At 39.3% G+C, this 18,164-nt stretch overlaps 1 protein-coding gene across 1 annotated transcript in view; it reads right to left on the bottom strand.

The window, feature by feature from the left end:
• LOC149145896 (uncharacterized) overlaps positions 1-18,164 on the bottom strand; it is a 120,707-nt gene that overhangs the window by 23,174 nt on the left and 79,369 nt on the right. Inside the window, exons 3-5 of the mRNA XM_089446422.1 lie at positions 7,513-7,608; positions 7,099-7,197; positions 6,857-6,955 (exon numbers count right to left, since the gene is read on the bottom strand). Coding sequence (XP_089302548.1) covers positions 6,857-6,955; positions 7,099-7,197; positions 7,513-7,608 — 294 coding nt within the window. The remainder of the gene's footprint in view (positions 1-6,856; positions 6,956-7,098; positions 7,198-7,512; positions 7,609-18,164) is intronic.

The following is an 18,164-nucleotide window of genomic DNA, read 5'->3' as shown; positions in this document are numbered from 1 at the left end:
GTATAAATAAGTGTGGACTTGAAGTCATTTACATACACCTCTTCATGTGTAGTCTCTTCCTCTCCACATCTGGGTTTTTGGTGAAGGAGAGAGACACCATGAGTGATACGTTGGTCTTCAAGTGATGCCCTAGCTGTTGTACGTTGCCCTAGCCGCAGAGATCTGAACGCAATCAAGGGAGGCATTGATACGTTGTCCAAGAAGCCTTCATACGCTGCCTGTAGCAGCCTAAATGCAAACCTGTTCACGCAGTCAATGGAGGAAGAAGAGCCGCAGTCATCAAGCATAGAAGAAGCCGCAGGAGATCTGGCCACAGTTGAAAGGAGACCTATAGCTGCCAAGCCAATACGTAGTGTGAAGGTTCACGCGGCCCTAAGCTATAGCCACGTCCCTAAACGCTGTAAAGGAGAAGATGTTATGTATGCAGAGCACCTATACGCTATCATGATACGCATACGCAGTTATGTACGCACAGCACATATGCTGTCATAATATATACGCACAATCTATGCGTAGTCATACGCAGTTAATAGAGACTCTTATGCACAGGTCGTAGAGACACTTATACGGTGGCATAAGGGACACTTAGAGATATGTTTACGCAGTAAAGGAAGCCGCAGTCAAATATAAAGGTGCCACAGTCATGACAAACCGCAATTGCAATCTGGACAATCAAGTCTTGGTCAACTACTTGATGATCACTACCTCTGTCAAGTCTAGACATGGTGTGAGGAGAAGGGTCATAGTAATACATCCTGGGCATAACTATACGGGTTTGTCTATGTCACAGAAAGCATAGCATATGCTATGATCTTGATGACATATACGTTGTCATCTATCGCAGTGTATGAAGACTCATGACCTTGAAGACTTGATGGGCAGTAACATTGATATAACAGTCAATGGTATGACTGTAACAATCTTCAGTGGAATTGTGTCAGCATATTCATTGACATGGCATGACAAAGCATGGAATGGCATGGCATGGAAGACACACTATGTATAATACGACAAACAACATTTATGGCATGGGCAGCAGCATGATGTAGATCATGGGCAGCATAGTGATGAGATCATGAGCAGCATGATGTAGATCATGGGCAACATGATGTATAGGCAGCATAGTGATGAGATCATGAGCAGCACCGGAGGTGTGTGAGTCAGATGGTGACCGAGATGCCTAAATTCAAAAAGAGCATGAAGGTACATGTCTGAGATGTAAAAGGAAAATCTTACAAGAGGACCATTCCCCTCATGTAGCGGGTCCATAGGTTTGGAACAACCCGTGGAGTTTGAGATTCATGAACAAGGAATCTCATGTATACAGGTGGAAGAAAGCCCTATATGGCTTGAAGCAAAACACCCCGGGCGTAGTATGAGAGGACTGATAGCTATTTGATGAAGCTAAGATTCACTAGGAGTGAAACCAAGGTTGCACGAAACGGGGAAACGGGTACGAGTTTCCGAAACGGGAAGCGATACAAAACGCGACCTCCCCAAATTTTGGAAACGGGGAAACACGAATATATATATATATATATTAGGACATTTAAGAAATATGTGCAATCATAAAGCATATATGATACGTTCTAATTTATTACATTATGATAAAATTGTCAATTGTCAATGCATAAACTATAAGTATCTAAATTTACATCACATTTACTCATGAATAATCACATAATGAAAATAGAAATATCTAAAATCAGCCACGAGAAATTTCTATTTTTTTGTCTCGTGATTGATTGGGAGTCTCCTCCTACATGGTCGAATGACCTTAGTGCTCTTGATTAAATACAAGTTTCATACCCTAGTACCCTACATTCTCTTGATTATTGGGAGTCTCCCCTGCATAGAGGGCTTTGTTCTCTCGATTAAATACAAGTTCCATACCCTATTACATGATAAAATCCAATGGAAACATTGCAATCCCCCCAATCCTGAAATCCTGAAAAACAGATAAGTCTGCTGGATTTTGAGTGAGATCTAAAATTCTACTTTCTCCATATGAAATCCAATGAGGGAGAAACCACTCTCAAACATCCTGAGTCATTTCATGGTAATGTTAAAAATTTAAGTAAAAGGATGAAAATGAAAAATAAAGGAGAATATCACTTTTACTTTAAGAATTTAACATTACCATGAACTGCATATCAACACTAGGGCAAAAGGCAAAAGTTCACTTTTATAACTTTAGACAGGCATCGGTAAGCAACTAGAAGTCACTAGGCTAACGTAAGAATAGATTACAAAACAAATAAATTAAAAAATTAAAAAAACACAAGTAAATGCTGAAACGTGGGTCGTACGGCCCTAAAACGCGTTTCAGGCCGTAGTGGCCACGTTTCAGTTTCGTGAAACGTGGCAGTACGGCCTGAAACGCGTTTCAAGGCCGTACCAAACGCGTTTTAGCGTTTCGTACTCGTTTCCGTACGGAAACGCCCTCCCACCCCATGTTTCCTGCAACATAGAGTGAAACCAATCCAAACCTTTACCCAAAGGTTGTGGATGATAGACCTCTCATACCAGCACCTTATGCGGATGAACTATTTCTGACAGGTGTAGACCCTCTCATTTGCAGAAATAAGAGGGAGTTGGATTCCGGACATACGTTTTGTAGTTAGCATGGTGAGCTCATATTTGGTTGAGCCTCACTGGATTGATGCCAAGAATCTTCTGAGATATCTTCGGGGCACAATCTCTCATGGATTGAGATACACTGTCGGAAATATGAAAACTGCATGATTATTCGAATGCTGACTGGGCAGGCAGTGTGGAGGATCACTAGAGCACTTTTCAATGCTGGTTCTCTTTGGATTCTACTTCGATATCATGGATGAGCAGGAAGCAGAAGTCGGTTGTTATAAGTACCGCCGAGACCGGATACATAACTACGAGTATGACCTCGTATGAAGTTGCCTGGTTGTGGAAACTCTTCAGTGAGTACACATGATGAATACCACTGTGATTCTCTGTGACAACCAGAGGTGGGATTCAATTATTGAGGAATCCCATATTCAATGATTGCTCCAGCAGATAGACATCAAACACTGCCTTATCCGGGATATGGTAAGTTGATGAGCAAGGAGGCTCCATCGCACTGAGATGATGTACAGGTTGCTACACTTTGTCAGAGCCCCGGGGGAAAGATCAAATTTGTGATTTTCCCGAACGACTTGGAGTTGTCGAGAGACCTTTGTAAAAGGGTCCTGCATGTTGCATACATTGAGCTCTGGGAGCTCTGGGGGCTTGCAGTTCTTACTGGAGCAACATACGACCACAGGGTGACTCACCCTCCCCTGGTGGTGCGCACTGGGACAAGATGATTTGCTCTCTTGTGGGATAGGATGATTCGCTCTCCTGTGGACAGGATGATTCGCTCTCCTATGAACAAGATGATTCGCTCTCTTGTGGGACAAGATGATTCTCTCTCTTGTGGGACAGGATGATTCAGTCTCCTGTGTAGAAGGATGATTAGTTCTCCTGTGAGAACAAGATTGATTAAGTTCTCCTGTCGAGGCATCCTACCCATGCACTCTGGGACTCATGGGAAGTACCTCTCATCTGATCAATGAGCAGGGAAATGAGGATAGGGACCATAGTAGTATCGATGGAGGCATCGTTGTATCTACCATACTTCCTATGCTAGAATGACCTTCATTGATCTGGGATCAATGACACTGGTCTGGGACCAGTGGTAGGAGTTGTACCCACTATGACACTAACTTCGAGTCAGTAGAGGACTGGTCTGGGACCAGCAATACATACTCTGAGACTGACTTCTAGTCAGTAAAGTACTGGTCTGGGACCAGTGGTAGGAGTTGTAATTACTATGACACTGACTTCAGGTCAGTTGAGACTGGTCTGGGACCAGTAGTACATACTCTGAGACCACTTCAAGTCAGTAAAGCACTGGTCTAGGACCAATGGTAGGGGTTGTACTTACTATGACGCTGACTTCGGGTCAGTTGAGACTGGTCTGGGACCAGTGGTACACACTCTGAGACTGACTTCGAGTCAGTGGAGAATGGTATGACTCATTCTCGATCAATTCTTCTTCTTCATAGTTCAGCAGAGCTAAGTTGAGCAGAGCCAACAGATCTGAGCAGAGAGCAAAGCTAGTAGAGCTGAGCAAAGCAGAGCAAAGCCAGCAAAGCTGAGCAAAGCAGAGCCAGCAGAGCTAAGCAGAGCAGAGCCAGCAGAGCTAAGCAGAGCAATGCAGGGCACTGATGGCAGAGATAGTACAACCAGGCATATGGATCAGTACAGCCGGGCATATGGATCAGTATAGCTGGGCATATGGATCAGTGAATGGAGTTCTCCCTCGTTGAGAGGGAGTGTTAAAATTGGCAACTAGGGCCAAACTCCATGTTGGTCATCCTATTTATGGCAGCTGATATTTTTATTGGATCCCTCTCGTCGAGAGGTGTAGGATTGATCTAAAGATCATCCGATTCCGATAAGTATTTATGGAGATATGAATTTATTTTGATTATGGAATTATTATCAAGCCGACCAGCAACTTTTGTAGGCCCAGAAGCCCAATAGACGTATCTATTCATCATCTACGTTTTTAGTATAAATAAGTGTGGACTTGAAGTCATTTACATACACCTCTTCATATGTAGACTCCTCCTCTCCATGTCTAGGTTTTTGGTGAAGGAGAGAGACACCATGAGTGATACGCTAGTCTTCAAGTGATGCCCTAGTTGTTGTACATTGCCCTAGCCGCAGAGATCTGAACGCAGTCAAGGGAGGCATTGACACGTTGTCCAAGAAGCCTTCATACGCTGCCTGTAGCAACCTAAACGCAGACCTGTTCACGCAGTCAATGGAGGAAGAAGAGCCGCAGTCATCAAGCATAGAAGAAGCCGCAGGAGATCTGGCCACAGTTGAAAGGAGACCTATAGCTGCCAAGCCAATACGCAGTGTGAAGGTTCACGCGGCCCTAAACTACAGCCACGTCCCTAAACGCTGTAAAGGAGAAGACATTATGTATGCAGAGCACCAATACGTTGTCATGATACACATACACAGTTATGTACGCATAGCACATACACTGTCATAATATATACACACAATCTATGCGCAGTCATACGCAGTTAATAAAGACTCTTATGCACAGGTCGTAGAGACACTTATACGGTGGCATAAGGGACACTTGGAGATATGTTTACGCAGTAAAGGAAGCCGCAGTCAAATATAAAGGTGCCACAGTCATGACAAACCGCAATTGCAATCTGGACAATCAAGTCTCGGTCAACTACTTGATGATCACTACCTTTGTCATGTCTAGACATGGTGTGAGGAGAAGGGTCATAGTAATACATCCTGGGCATAACTATACGGGTTTGTCTATGTCACAGAAAGCATAGCATATGCAATGATCTTGATGACATATACGTTGTCATCTATCGCAGTGTATGAAGACTCATGACCTTGAAGACTTGATGGGCAGTAACATTGATATAGCAGTCAATGGTATGACTGTAACAATCTTCAGTGGAATTGTGTCAGCATATTCATTGACATGGCATGGCATGGCATGGAAGACACACTATGTATAATATGACAAACAACATTTATGGCATGGGCAGCAGCATGATGTAGATCATGGGCAGCATAGTGATGAGATCATGAGCAGCATGATGTAGATCATGGGCAGCATGATGTATAGGCAACATAGTGATGAGATCATGAGCAGCATGATGTAGATCATGGGCAGCATGATGTATGGGCAGCATAGTGATGAGATCATGAGCAGCATGATGATGCATGATGCAGCATGATGGTGCTACACGGTAAGGTGCAGCAAATGGATGAGATGCAGCACTATGATAGGTGAAGAAGTCACCTTAGAGAATCAGTGGAAGCAATATGTCTTCAACTGATCTCTATAGATATCAAAAGTCAAAGCATTGACTTCTATTGTAAATGTACTATCTCTCTCACTTTCTCTGCTGAACTTTGAAGAACACAAAAGAAGAATTGATCAAGGGTTTCCCCACAATGTGGGGTTTGTCCCTGGCTAGCGCCACATCTTGTGTCCTCTTGTCTTGGCTTGTCTTCTGTGATTTATATTTATGTTCTATCTGCAGTTTACTTTAATGCTGATGCAATTGCTAACTGTGAAAATTTAAATAAATTGCTCTCGCATAGAACATACCTAAAATTAACACTTTCTCATCGAGCTTGAGGGATTCAACCCTTTTTAGTGGTTAACACAGTGACCTTGCAGAGCCACAGTCTCTGCAACGACGGAGACACTGGGTGGTTGGAACACAGGGGGAGGTATCGTTAATCAAGCCTATGCTTGCTTCTCATTGGCTTCCATCCCACAACCTACTCTAAAGACTGGTCTCAAAATAGTTAAGAGGGAGGTCCCATTTAGACTAGGCAAACAACTAAAAATTAACCAAGATCCTTGCATTGCACCGAGTTTCTAGGACCTGCATCTCATATAGGTTAGTTGATCATTTAAGCAGCAGTTGTCCATCCGGTTACTTGGTCTTGATTTCTAATAAGCAAGAATTTTGACTCCACAAGGCACTGGTCTCATTTCTAAATCTAATTGAATCCTTAAGTCTTGCTAAATTAAAACGAGTAGCTAGGCCACTCAACTATGTCTCCCAGATAAGTCAGTTCCCAACTTGTCTTTCATTCTCTCATCTTCATAGGGTCTACTCCCCATAGCCTGTTGTTGGGAGACAGCTAGAATGGAGTGACAGCCCCCGCCTTGAATCATTGTCGCGGTGCCTGTACAATCTGAGCGACAACAGGCCCTTTAATCTCTTTCAATTCCTTACACATCTATATGGTGGGCAATCTCCAAGCAAGAGAGAGAAAGAGAGAGAACCTGCATCTTCTTTATGTCTTCCTTACTTTTCCCAGATTCCAGTAATCTGCTGCAATTTGTAGATGCATACTCCACTCCAGTAGCAAGTGCCAATAAAACCTGCAAATGCCAGAATAGAATCATCCTGATCTTGAAAAGCAACTAATGCCTACACATAACTATAGAATCTAGATACTTGCTAACTTGAAGAATATTATTTTCGACGAAAATTGTGCAAAAGATAGTTCAATTATCTACTATACCTGAGAAATAGAATAAACGCCAACCAAATTAATTCGCACACCTTGCTTTGCTAGCTTTTCTGCTGCCTCAACACCTTTCGTTGTGGTAGGGACTTTAACCTTTTAAATCAGTAAAATCCAGACATTCCTGAATTAGAAGTGAAAAAAATGCAGGTACAATACATTTACAAGAACACACTAGCAGAAAAAATGTAGTTACAATACTTTTGCAAGAACACACTAGTTCTATTCTATTATTGATTTTGTTGCTGAAACGAAATGTGTGCACTGCCACCAGATCCTATGAATGGAACTTGCTAGATGGCCATGTAATTTTTATTTCCCTCTATAGGTGTGATCTTTGGAAGTAAAATTGTTAAAATGAATCTAATCCTAATTAGAATATATAAAACTATATGAAAATACTATATTTACCACTACAGAGCTACTGATTTGAGCTAAATCCATCCCCACACTGAGATAATTGTCAACTGTTTTACCCCATGCCTGCATCTGCACCTCTTTGGCTCCCTGAGCATCATAAGATATTTTATCAAGTATAGAATTAGAAATCATCCTTATATATTAGTACAAATCTTAGTGCAATTATTTTGCCTTTAGAAAGCCATTAGATATTTGCATTTGGGAACCTCGGAAACATCCATTAATAAATCCAATGGAAATAGCAAAAGTGGAATTTCTATGAACAATTCAAACACAGAAGAAAACATAGACTTTGGTTGACCAGTGCATACGGCTAATATAAGTAGTAAGTATTGGATTAAAATTGTGTAGGACAAACTGAAAGAGAATTAAAGAACACTAGTGTTTGAAATTTTTCATAAACAGGGGTGTGTTATTGCAAAGCCAAAAATAAAAATGGAAAGATAACCAAGAATATAACCTTTCTTCCCAATAGTGATGTTATTCTTGTTACATTTAGTGATGTTAATCTAAATGGTGAACCACCGAAATGGTTTATGGTTTTCTAGGGAGTCCCGGAAAGTTGAAAACCACCAGGCATGTCGAATTGTCACTGGATGAATTTCCAGGAAAGGCTGGAAAAATCCAATGTTTTCTTGGCCTTAAAATGCAAGAAAACCAACAAATACTGGAAAAGACTTTTCTTTGGAATTAAATTATAAAAATAACAATAATATTAATATAACCAGCGAATAAGAGAAGAATAGATCAAAGTTTGAACAGTGAACCTGAAAGTAACAAAAACAGAACTTAGCGATTGTAATAACTTTCTCCAACAGTAAATGAAAAAAAACAGTACTTTCCAAAGAACAAGTGATCACCAGTCTCAGGCCTGGACTTTCCAAAAACAGTAATGATACTGCACTTTCCCCAAAGAAGTCTCTCAAGGCTGCCTCTAATAAAGTAATCCAAAAAACATGCCCCCTCTTTGAGTTATAAGAGCTTACAGCATTTAAATGTCCTACCTAACAAGATTTGACAGACTGTCCTACTAACAAAGATCCGATGTCTTCTCCTAGCACCCAAGATCTGACAAAGAAATCTCATAACAACTGTTACCCTTCTGTCAGTGGGGGTACATAGTCTTTCTCAGCATATCATTGACCACCAATGTAAGCCCAAGGTCACAAGTCAAGGGCTTGTAAAAACCATGTGAGGCCATGTATTAGGTCTCCTAGACAAGTGTTTTGTTAGTTTAAGCCTGTATTCATTATGATTGTTTGGACGATGCCCTGTCCCTTGAAAGCTTCATCTTGGCGATCTTGTCCCTGACCGGATTGGAGGACCTTGAGGCTTGGGAGGCTTCTCATTAGGACTTGTGGTTTTATGGGAGCCTGTTGTTTGTGGGGATGATCGGCAGTGTATGGATCAGTCCATCCAGCGTCAAGGTGCACCTATGTCATTCCACATGGTTAGTGTCTATAGAGTCTTTTGTTGGAAATACTGAGAGGGGGGCTGAATCAGTGTTTCATTATTTTTAACTATTTTTATCTTTTAAAACATTTGATGTATTGTAGCATTTTCTGGTACTCATTATCCAGTGAAAATGCTTTGAAGTTTGCAACCTTCTTTCCTAGCTAGACTCTCGAGCATATTCAATTTTTTATAAATTTTTGCAAAAAAATTATGCCTTATAAGGCTGTTTGGTGTTCTCGGTTTCATATGCAGGGTTAATGTTCTTTTTATTAAAAATATTGGGCATAGGCCCAATCTCCAAGTTTATTTCAGCAACCAAGTCCACCAAGCAGCACTTATCAACAAGTCACAAGCCAAGACCAGCCCAACGCATCAAGCGCCAAGCCAAGGGAGGATTATATATAGTGCTCTACGTGTCGAAATAACATGGGACCATTGGCATATATAAACACCAACAAAGGCATTTGTCTGACGCATGTGGTATAGATCCCATATAAACAAAAAATAAAGGGCATAGATATGCCAATGAGAAATGAAATGTCTAGAGAAACTTAAATGTTGGGATGAAATGCTAACAAAGGCAGCCATAATTAGCTTCGTTTTATTGGCTACCACTCTTGGGGGCACACACTGAAATTGCAGCACACAGAAATCTGCCCCAGTGTCTGGTTAATACATTCACAGTGTCAAGGCACCTTGGCTGGTTCGATGGGGATGCAACTAAGAAACTATACAGGAACCTTGATCAATTATGTCTGCATTGACAAGCATCATCAGCAGTCTTTGGAGGCCACTGGGAAGGGATAGAACTGCTACTAGAGAACAATCATTAGTTTCTATTAGCTGCCAAATAAGTCCAGTCCTTGGTTGTTATTGATCCTGATGCAAATGCCACCACAAAAATGACCAGAAACTATACTGGGCCTTTCGACATGCACTAATACACTCTATGCCCTCAATGTTCAAGCATTTTACGCAGTGGAAAAGATGTGTTAGGTGGGGGCCGTATAGACAACAAGAAACGTAGATGCAACAGTGTTTACAGTAGGTGAAGAACACTCATTAGAGGCAAAGTCTGTAGTGTGGTAAATGTGTATGTATCAGTGCATAGGAGGAAGCTCCACAACATTTGTAAACACGGGTAAATTCCAGGCAGTTTCAACGGTGGATATTAGCGTTCACAAATCAACAGCCATAATTCTATTGCGCGATCCCCAAGCTTTTCAAAGTTTAACAGAAGGGCGGGGGCACGCAATAAGTTGTTTTGTCAAAATTGCTTTGGGTAACATGCCACGCACAGGTGAACTGTGCACCCCCCAGGTCTGAAACTGCTTACCAGCAGTGACCACCTCCCCCCGTGCTTCCCCCCCCAGCATTCCACTTTTGATTTACGTGATACCACTGTTTGTCAGCAAACACCAAGTAATGATACGGTGGAAGCTGTGAGATTTGCAAATGACATATCTGAAATCAAGTGCCTGCAGATAGACTATTTGAATCTGGCTTTCTCTGCTTATAGACAAGTCAAGTCTAACAGGTGGCCAAGATGAAATTCCACTACAGGTGTAGCAATAATAATTGGAAAAGTTGGATTAGTCTTTGCCATTATTACATTTTCAGTATTTACTATTAACAAAAAGACTCATTGAGGGGAAGATAAGCAGTGGGCATTTTACTAGCATTGTGAACACATCGAAGGAACTCAAACTAGAGATTCTCGTTGATGTTTAACTTCTGATCTCAAAGATGATGTAGATGTCGTTACCACTTTTGTACAATCTGGGCTAGATGTATTTGCTCACAATATTGAGCCACTTAAAATTGATTTGGGGCAATTGTTTCATTTTCAAGTGTTGATCAGAGGGACCAAAATGATTAATAGCATTGCTGTTCTTATTCTTCAGAAAGGGACTATTAAAATTTTAAGCAAGATATATTAAAATTTAAGACTCCCTTCTCTTCGATAATTAAACTTACAGGAGTATCAGCCAAATCTCTTTCTTTTAGAAATTTATATAGTATTCATCTCTAGAATTGTCTCCAGAAGTGTCAACTAAACTTCAGACATGGTCAACATTTGAACAAATTTTGTAGTAATATACAGACAGTAAATTTTGAGTTCAATTTCTGGGTAACTGAAGATGAATTCAAAAGTATGGAACATGGGTTTTTTGCAGAACGGCATTAGTTAGCTGACCCGCGAGAAATTTTGCAAAATTGTGAATGGTTTCGGAGATCTCACCGGTTTTCTGAAGGGTATGCACACAGATCACGTGAGTAGATGAATTTTAAAATCACACAACCCAGAACTATATCCTCACTGGAGTTCCGTTGTTCTCATATGAGTCATGCATTTGATTAAATCCTTGGTAAACAATTACTAAGAATTGCTGAGCATGCATGTTGAATTCTACTGTAATTTTAAGTATTGACTTTTGTACAGTCATTCTTACATATAGATATTGCCTATGAGGCTATGAGAAGTCACAGCCAGTAAACCTGAGTTACAGTGAAATAAATAAATTTTAGTGAAGTGCACTGGTGACCAAGGAGGCATTCTGGTACATGACAGTTATAGACTGCATAATGTTACCACTAGCAAGCCAAGTTGCATGGTAAGAAAGTGCAAGTTGGAACATAGTCATCGGGCTGTAGTTTGCACGAAGAGCACAAGAAAGGTGACGCTTGAAATGCTACAAGGCAAAGTAATACCAGTACTGATTTCAAGGACAGAATATTGTCATTTATTGTAATACAGTTTGACTGGTGGAATTGCAAAAGAAATGAAGAGTGGTAATGTTAAACTAGAGATCCAAAGGTCAGATTGAGCTTATTACAGGACATGGCCGGCTCAAAAAGCCAAGTTTCCCAGTATCAATTTGTTATGCTACCAAGGTGTAGAAGAGGTGTATTTATCTCACCAACCAAACTTTGCCTCACAGGTAGAAGGGCTGAAGTTTTGAGTCATCATTGGCTCCAATTCGGCTAATAAGTCAATGGATGGTCAGATGGTTGATGACTTGGTATATACCATGCCATATACAAAGTTTTGCATTGAACTTTATCTTGACTTGTTGCAGCATTAAAGAAAGGTACGTGGTGTATATAGAATACATCAGAATGTAAATGTGTGGTGTGAGTCGTGACAGCTGGTGATATATGTGGCAGAATTTACCTCATCCAAAGGCAGAATATCATTAGTCAGAGAATCATTTCCAAATTTACTTGGCAGAGTATTCAACAGCTTTAGATTTCTCAGCAGAAGAATCAGTAGTCGAAGGATCAGTTCAAGATTTGAAGGATGAGAATCAGCAGCCAGTTAATTAATTCCCAGATTCCAAGGCAGAAGACTTGCAAACAGTTCCAAATTCCCTGCAGATTATTCAGAGATTATTTTTATTTTAGGTGCATTGTTTAGATTTTTATTCCAGAAAGCTAGACACAGTTAGTTTGATGTGTTTTTCTATATATTGTTTCATTTTCATTGTAAAAGGGTTGGCTTTTGATCCCAGAGAGACTGAAATTTTTGTAAAACCTAATATTACAGAGTTTTAATTCAAAGGTTTATGGCTTCAGTTTATTGACAGAACTTGTATACGTGTATGTCTTTTCATGTGCCTTCATAATTTGTTTCTACATATATTTGAGGTAGTGTAGGACACTAGGAAGGGCTGGGCTCAATATCAGCCTCCCCGACATCCCGAGCAAAGTTATGTTTTACACTGAGTAAAATATTGAACAATCTGTTTAATTGGCCACCCAGTAATCACTAGATTGTTGCTTCTATGCTATACGTAGATGTATTTTTGTTCACTGTCAAGATTCTTGTACATGTTTCTACTCTTGTTAGATGATTAGGTATCCAGGGAGGATATGTTAATTATCTAATTTCTCTTCTATTCTTCTATCAAAACCTTCAAGCTATGTTTGATAAGGCCTCTACAACAGAGGGGCTTTATTTGTTAAGCAAAGATTTGTAACTCATCAGCAACCACTTTTACAACAAATCCTAAATCTGGCTATTGTGCTTCACAAGTTGTTGTTCAGTGGCAGTGAACAATATTAAAGCCTAGTAACACTTGAGGTATCCCCCTCTGGTTCGAGGGACAGCTTGAACCTAAAGTTGGTTGAGTTGGTTTCTCGATGCACAGCCAAAAATTGTCTTCGAAAAACAAATACAACATGATGCACACTATTGACCACTTTGCGTCAACTACCCTATAGCAGCATACATTTTTTCAAAAGACTTCCATCATGTTCAAGCAGTCAGACAGTCAGAAATCATCATCAATTTTCAGTGGTTTTGTCAACATTGTAACCCAAATTCTGCAGCGATGTGAGCCATTGTAAAAATGATTCTAGTATGACTATGAAGCCATGTAACACACCTACGTAAGCTTAAGTATTTTCAGCAACGAGTTTCACCCTAGGGAGTTTTTTAACCTCAATAATCGTTTGTGTTTCTAAACATGAATAATTAGCAGAGTTTTTCTCTCAAAGCTAGGGTGGAGCTCAATGGTGATGTCTTAGGTGAGTCCTAGTGTATAGAGTCAATGTATAATGTCATACTAGATCATATCTAAAGTCTTGCAGAATTTGGTTAAGTCTAAGTGTCTAATTTTAATTATTAAAATTTCCCACTGGTTGGGATTTTAATAATTATTTTGATGTAAATTGTAAAATGTAATGTCTATAGAAGTTGATGGGGGTAGAGTACTCATAATTAGAACCTCTACACCTCAACTTTCTATTTAGACAAATTTTGAGGGTTGAAATTATGTCTATCCCCTCAAATTATTATTATTTCTATTTACCGACAAAAAAATGGCTAAATAATTAGCCAGAAATTGGTCAGAAAATAAAATTCTCTCCAAGTGAAAAATATTTTAAAAATGAATGTGCATTTTCCAAGAAATGAATCTCCACAAATCAAGCAAGGAAAAATCCCAAAAAATATTTTTGTTCCAAAAAAAGAGGAATCAATTCCCAGGAAAATCGTTTTTTTAATAAAAATTGAATTTATGGTATAAGTTGGTTAAGTGAATGGGAGTTTTTTGAGGAGAAAAAGTCAGGAAAAAAAGAAAAAAGAAATATATATATATATAAGAATATATATATATATATATATATATATATATATATTGGACCAAGAAAAAAGTCTTCATCCAGGAATTCGAGTTTTTCTCAAGCAACCAAGGGTGGAGATTATTTTGACATGGATCAAGCATTCAACTAGCCAGGACCAAGTCAAATTTGTGCACTTTTATGGACCTAGCCTTTTTTACTTGGAAGAGCCTCTAAAACTCTCATTTTTTCTATATAAGAAATCATATGCTCCTCATTGTAACATCTCTTGATATTGTGCTCTGGCTTTTTGCTCTTGAAGCTCTCTATTTTGAAATAATAAAACACAAGCCTTTGGGGTGAAATATTGTGGCTTTTCTCTTATGAATATGGTAATGAATTCTTGAGCTTAATTTTCTACTGGTGATTATATTTGCTACTTCATTTGCTTACATAGAATTATTAGTGTATAGCTATCTTACACTGGTAATTAGATTTGGAAAATATTTTAGGATTGGACGTGACTAGTGTGCTTTTGTTTAAGTTGCTAGAATTTCCTTCCATTATATTTTTCCTATCTCATCTGAAGCTAACAAAATTTTTCTGAGTTGTGTAGAAAACATTTAATTGAATCAGATCTCAAGCGTGAGGGGATGTTTTTACTCAAGTTAACCAACTCTTGAGTGAGGAAGTGGGAGAATCCACTCTATTTCACTTGAAGGATTTATTTAACAAATTTGTTGCAGGGTTTCTAGACCTTAGCTAGAGGAAAATTTTATTTATCTCAAATCTCTTTAAATTATTGTGCTTAATAGAACAGATCTATTATTTAGAGTTGTTATTAGCTGATCATAGAACTGAGTTGTACTCATATTCCACTGATCTAGCTGTTGTAAATTTGTAAATAAATTTTTTTCCATAGTTTATTTATTTTGTATATATTTTTCATTCATCATATATATATTTTTGTTTGAGTTTTTCTCACATTTGTGTTTGCAGATTTGAAGGCTTGAGTGAGGATTTCTCTAACGAGTTGTTTGAAAGTGGAGCAAGAGAAAAACAAATTTTTAGTTTGCAAACCCTCTTTTCCTTGCACAGCTAGGGTTTCAGAGTTTTCATTAATTCTTGGTTGTTTTTTCATCTCAAACCCTCTCTCTATTCAGGCCGCAAGAAAGAGAGGGTCATCCCTTGCTTCCAAGTCGAATTTCCTGAGGGGTTGCTAAATTTCAAATTTCATTTGCGGTTTGATAAATTAACTTGCAAACTTCTTTTTTTACGTGCCGCAAGCATCTTTAGGCTACCCATTTGCTCAAATTCGAATTATTTTTTAAGGGTTTATCTATAAAATTTTCTAAGGCATATTCTCACTTTGAGTTTCATTTTGGAAACTTGGAATAATTTTTTTATGAAGCCTCTAGCCTTAGAAGGCTTCTCCTAGCCCTTGCATCATATGATTTAATTTTTTGCAGTGTTGCGAAAATTGCGATAACATGAAAAAATCGCGAGTTTTTCAAATTCCCGATAAACTCGCTTAATTACTACGCGGTTTTTTTCCAAAAAAATCGATGAAATTATCGAGATAACTTCAAAAAAGCGCGATAATTTTGAAATAATCGCGATTCGATAGGAAGTTATCGCAGGGGTGGCAGACAGCGCGTTTTATAAGGGAAAACATGATTTTTTTTTGTCATTTTGAACAGACAACGGTGTGGATTGAGAGCTGAGGAGGAGAGGAACCCTGGAAGGCGTCTACTAGGGCAGAGGATGAGGAACCCTGGAGATTTTAGCATCCCAAGCAAGAGAACTTCGTCTTTGGATCAAATTTCTCTGACAAACCATGGTTTCCAGGTATGGGCACCAAATTTGGCCATTTTGTTTTGGTTTTTTTCTTGTTTTTGCTTGGTTTCTATAACCCATTGTTTATCAAAGATGTTTTAGTGGATTTGATGGTGTTTTTTTTTTTTTTTCATTTTTGTTGCATAGAGTGGAGAGAGCTCATTTTGGATTGAGTCGAAGTTTTTTTGTTTGTTTGTCAAAAATTCAATGTGTTGTGTCATGTATGTAATTTTTTTTTAATTTTTGTAACTTGCAATTCTTATTGTGCCATAGGTTCAACTTCAAAGTTCAAACTTCATCTTACATTAAAACTCAAGAGTTCAACCAAGTTACAAACATGCCAAGGAAATTAGACCCTCTGTGGGAATATGGTGAACCTGATGGAGGGTTTGATAGATTGAACTTGTCTTTCAAGTTGTGTGGGCAACATATGTCAGGGGGGGTTTATAGATTGAAGTATCACCTTACACAAATCTCTGGACATGATGTAGGGCCTTGCAACAATACAAATGCGGAAATCATCCGAAGAGCCATGAGATCATTGGAAGAATTAGAGCAAGAGAGAGTGCTCAAAGTAGAACTGAAGAAGCAACTAGCAAGGAAGGTGTTCGAAGGTGAATATGGAAGTGGCACTGGTTCTACTTCAACATTAATATCTACAACCAACCCTGTAGCTGCCTCATCATTTTTTGTTCCTAGAACCACGCCTGTTTCACAACCATCTATCACTTCAATGCTTAAAAAAATGAGAAAGACCAAGTTGACAAGTTGTTGGGCAATTTTTCCTTTGGAGTAATATTCCTTTCAGCGTTGCAAGGAATAATCCATTTTTCCAGCCTGTTGTTGATGTTATTGCAACTGTTGGCCCAAGGTACAAAATCCCTTCTTATGATGACTTTAGAGGCCGCATTCTTCAAGAGGAAAAGGTTGACTGCACCAAAAGATTGGAGGAGTTTAGGGCATCATGGGCACAAACAGGATGCACTGTGATGTCAGATGGTTGGACCGACCAAAATGGGAGAACCCTTATAAACTTCTTGGTTAGTTGTCCCAAGGGGACAATGTTTATGAAATCTGTTGATGCATCTTCACATATCAAAGATGCAAAATTATTATGTGATTTGTTGGATGTGTTTATTTTGGAGGTGGGTGCAGAACATGTTGTCCAAGTCATAACGGACAATGCTGCAAATTATGTTGTTGCTGGCAAGATGCTTATGGAGAGGCATCCTACTTTATTTTGGACACCTTGTGCTGCACATTGTATTGATTTGATGTTGGAGGACATAGGAAAAATTTCCTTTGTCAAAGATATTGTTGACTCATCAAAAAGCATTACAAAATTTATATATAATCATGCATCTGTGCTTAGCTTGATGAGAAAATTCACCAACAACAAGGAGTTGGTGCGCCCCGCCATTACACGGTTTGCCACTAGTTTCATATCTCTTCAATCCCTCTTGAATTCTATGTGGGATGTGAAGAGAATGTTTCTTTTAGAGGAGTGGCGTGCTTTGACAATGAGCCGCAAACCAGAGGGAGAGGCCATATGCAGATTAGTTTTATACCAGCAAGACTTCTAGGCAGGAGTGCAGGAGGTGTGCACCGTTACTGAACCTTTGGTAAAGGTTCTTCGATTAGTTGATGGTGAGAAGCCCACAATGGGGTATTTGTATGAGGCCATGGACAGGGCCAAAGAATCCATTCGAGCCTACTATGATGATAAAGGAGATGAGGGGTTCCAGAAACAACTCCTCCTATGGGAAGTGATTGATGAACGATGGAACAACACACTCCATCATCCCATTCATGCTGCAGGGATCTACCTGAACCCCGCATTTTCTTACCCATGTGGGTTCTTATTTGATGCTGAGATCATGGATGGATTCTTAACCTGTGTTCAGAGGATGGTGCGATCTCCAGCAGAACGTGCAGAAATCTCCAAAGAAATGGAGATATACAGGATGGCAGGTGGCACATTTGGCTTTGAGATGGTTGTAACTGATAGGAACACTACAATGCCAGGTATTTTCAAATTTCATTGTCTCTTCAAGTTCATAACTTCATACTTTGCTTCAACTTTCAAATTTCATTTTTTTCTTATGTTTATCTTATTTGTATTTTTGTTGTAGATGCATGGTGGACTCACTATGGTGCCAGAGTACCCCATCTGCGAAAACTTGCCATTCGAATCCTCAGCGAAACATGTAGCTATTCAGGATGCGAGCGCAACTGGAGTGTACTTGAAAAAATACACAACAAGAAGCACAACAAGTTAAACTTAAAAC

This window comes from Pinus tabuliformis, chromosome X (genome assembly GCF_031772625.1).
Source record: "Pinus tabuliformis cultivar Carrire ecotype Pingquan chromosome X, CPIR1, whole genome shotgun sequence".
Taxonomy (NCBI): Eukaryota; Viridiplantae; Streptophyta; class Pinopsida; order Pinales; family Pinaceae; genus Pinus; species Pinus tabuliformis.
This window is presented reverse-complemented; position numbering and strand designations above follow the sequence as displayed.